The sequence below is a fragment of the Lactuca serriola genome, chromosome 9 (assembly GCF_051521515.1).
Source record: "Lactuca serriola cultivar US96UC23 chromosome 9, Lser_US96UC23_V15, whole genome shotgun sequence".
Classification (NCBI taxonomy): Eukaryota; Viridiplantae; Streptophyta; class Magnoliopsida; order Asterales; family Asteraceae; genus Lactuca; species Lactuca serriola.
The window spans coordinates 178460592-178462406 of NC_136416.1; the positions used below are offsets into that span (position 1 = coordinate 178460592).

At 33.2% G+C, this 1815-nt stretch overlaps 1 protein-coding gene across 1 annotated transcript; it reads right to left on the reverse strand.

Moving 5' to 3' along the window:
- Positions 1–713: 713 nt before the first annotated feature.
- On the reverse strand, positions 714–1601 carry LOC145076362 (putative germin-like protein 2-1). The gene is made up of 2 exons (XM_079022262.1): positions 1429–1601; positions 714–1307 (listed from the first exon to the last, which is right to left on the reverse strand). The coding sequence occupies exons 1-2, from the start codon at positions 1538–1540 to the stop codon at positions 772–774; spliced, it is 648 nt and encodes a 215-aa protein (XP_078878388.1). The 5' UTR covers positions 1541–1601; the 3' UTR covers positions 714–771.
- Between the last annotated feature and the right edge of the window lie 214 nt (positions 1602–1815).

Genomic DNA, 1815 nt, shown 5'->3' on the forward strand with positions numbered 1-1815 from the left:
TCTGATGTAACCGAGCTTTTTACTCTCAATGAAACAAACAAAAAATTATTTAGCTTCTCGATCATACATTTCATTAACGTTTACATGATATTCTTGATTTGTCGGACATGAAACTAATTTATCGATCCTCCAACTTTTGACATAAAAGCCCTGAAGTTTGGTAAGTTTTGATTATGAGACGATTTTTTGTTCATTAATGTTTAAAATTTGAAGAGTGTTTTTGCTTGTTACATATCTTTTATGTTGTTACCCTAACTTTGGGGATTAACGAACAAAAAATACCACATATAAAATTGACAAAACTTGTCCAATTTAAAGACTTTTATGTCATTTCTCTTTTTAAAAATAGAGGAGATTGGTAAATATTTTTGTACAACACTATCCAATCCTACAAAACTCTGTAATTAAATATTGTGATTTTGTCGAAGTTTTAGTTGAGTTTGTCTGAATAATTTGAAATTTAGCACAATAATGTGAAGATTATCCATGCAAATCTCAGTTTTAAGCCAATGATTGTAATTAATTATAATATGGTAAAACGTTTAAAACGTTTCCTCCAAAAAATTTGTAATGAATTAATCATGAATGCTTATGGATTTTGAGTTTAGGTGGTACCTACTAATTTTTTAAACATGAAAAATGCAAATAACGACTAAAACAATAAAAAGAAGGTTTATCACATTCTAAACGTTACAAAACGAATCAAATCAATATAAAAATTAAATCTTAATTTAAATTAATAGAATAATTGTTTCAAGATAATGAAAAACTCTAGAATTTTGATTGTATCTCATATATAACATTCTTGTCCACGTGAAAAGCCTTTGCAAGAAGATCTCCATCGACATCAGGGTTTGATCCGAACACAGCATTTCCAATGGTTATCACACCTGGGTTTTGGCTACTCAAACTTGCAAGAGCAACCGCGTAGCCATTTCCTACGTTTCTTTGGAAGTGAATTAGACCAATTGGGAAAACAAAAACATCGCCTTTTCCAATTACTTTTGTAATGAGACGGTTTTCTGGGTTCGATGTCACAAACCCTACTTGAATGTTGCCTTCAAGCACAGTCAAGATTTCTGTAGCCCGAGGGTGTGTGTGGGGAGGGTTGAGACCCCATGGAGCAAAGTCAACACGAGCCAAAGAAATACCCAAAGTGTTAAGTCCTGGTAACTCTGCTACAGACACCGGAGTCACTTTAGACCCAACATCGGTCGATGTATTTCCCATGAGATGGATTCCTCTAAACAAGAAATCATCTGCTTGTACAAGCTTTGCATCTTTGCATGCCAAACCATTCACCATTACTGCAGAAACAAAAAAGGAAAATTTATAAGTTTGTATAAATAGTTAAATACTAACATATTTTTAAATCTTGATGACAATATATATGGAGCATTTCTCAACATTTAGAGATATAGTTTTTACCTGGGGTGTTTGGTGCAGCTACACAAAAGTCCTGGAGAGGACTAGGGTCTGAGGCCAAAGCAAGAGAACAACTCATCAACATGAGACCGAGTAAAACCATATAGAACCTCATGATTGAGAGAAGGAAACTTGACTTCGACAGACTTTGGCAGCTATAGAGAAATATATATGGAATAAAGTATGCAGCATTGTAAGTTTTTTATAGTGAATACATTCGAAGATAAAAGAAAGTAGTATATGTCTTCACCCTACCGACAAAAGCTATGTGGAAGAAAAAACAATGATAATGTCAACAACGATAATGTCATCAAACGCATGTTAAAAGTGCTTTGCAATTTTTAATTTGATAAGGAATGCTGGCTCATGTTGAATGTTTATTATGCTTTG

Excerpts from the sequence above, each read along its gene's own strand:
- LOC145076362 (XM_079022262.1), bottom strand. The coding sequence starts at position 1,540 with ATGAGGTTCTATATGGTTTTACTCGGTCTCATGTTGATGAGTTGTTCT. Across the intron at positions 1,308-1,428 it reads AGCTGCACCAAACACCCCAG|TAATGGTGAATGGTTTGGCA; the intron begins GTAAAAACTATA and ends TTGTTTCTGCAG.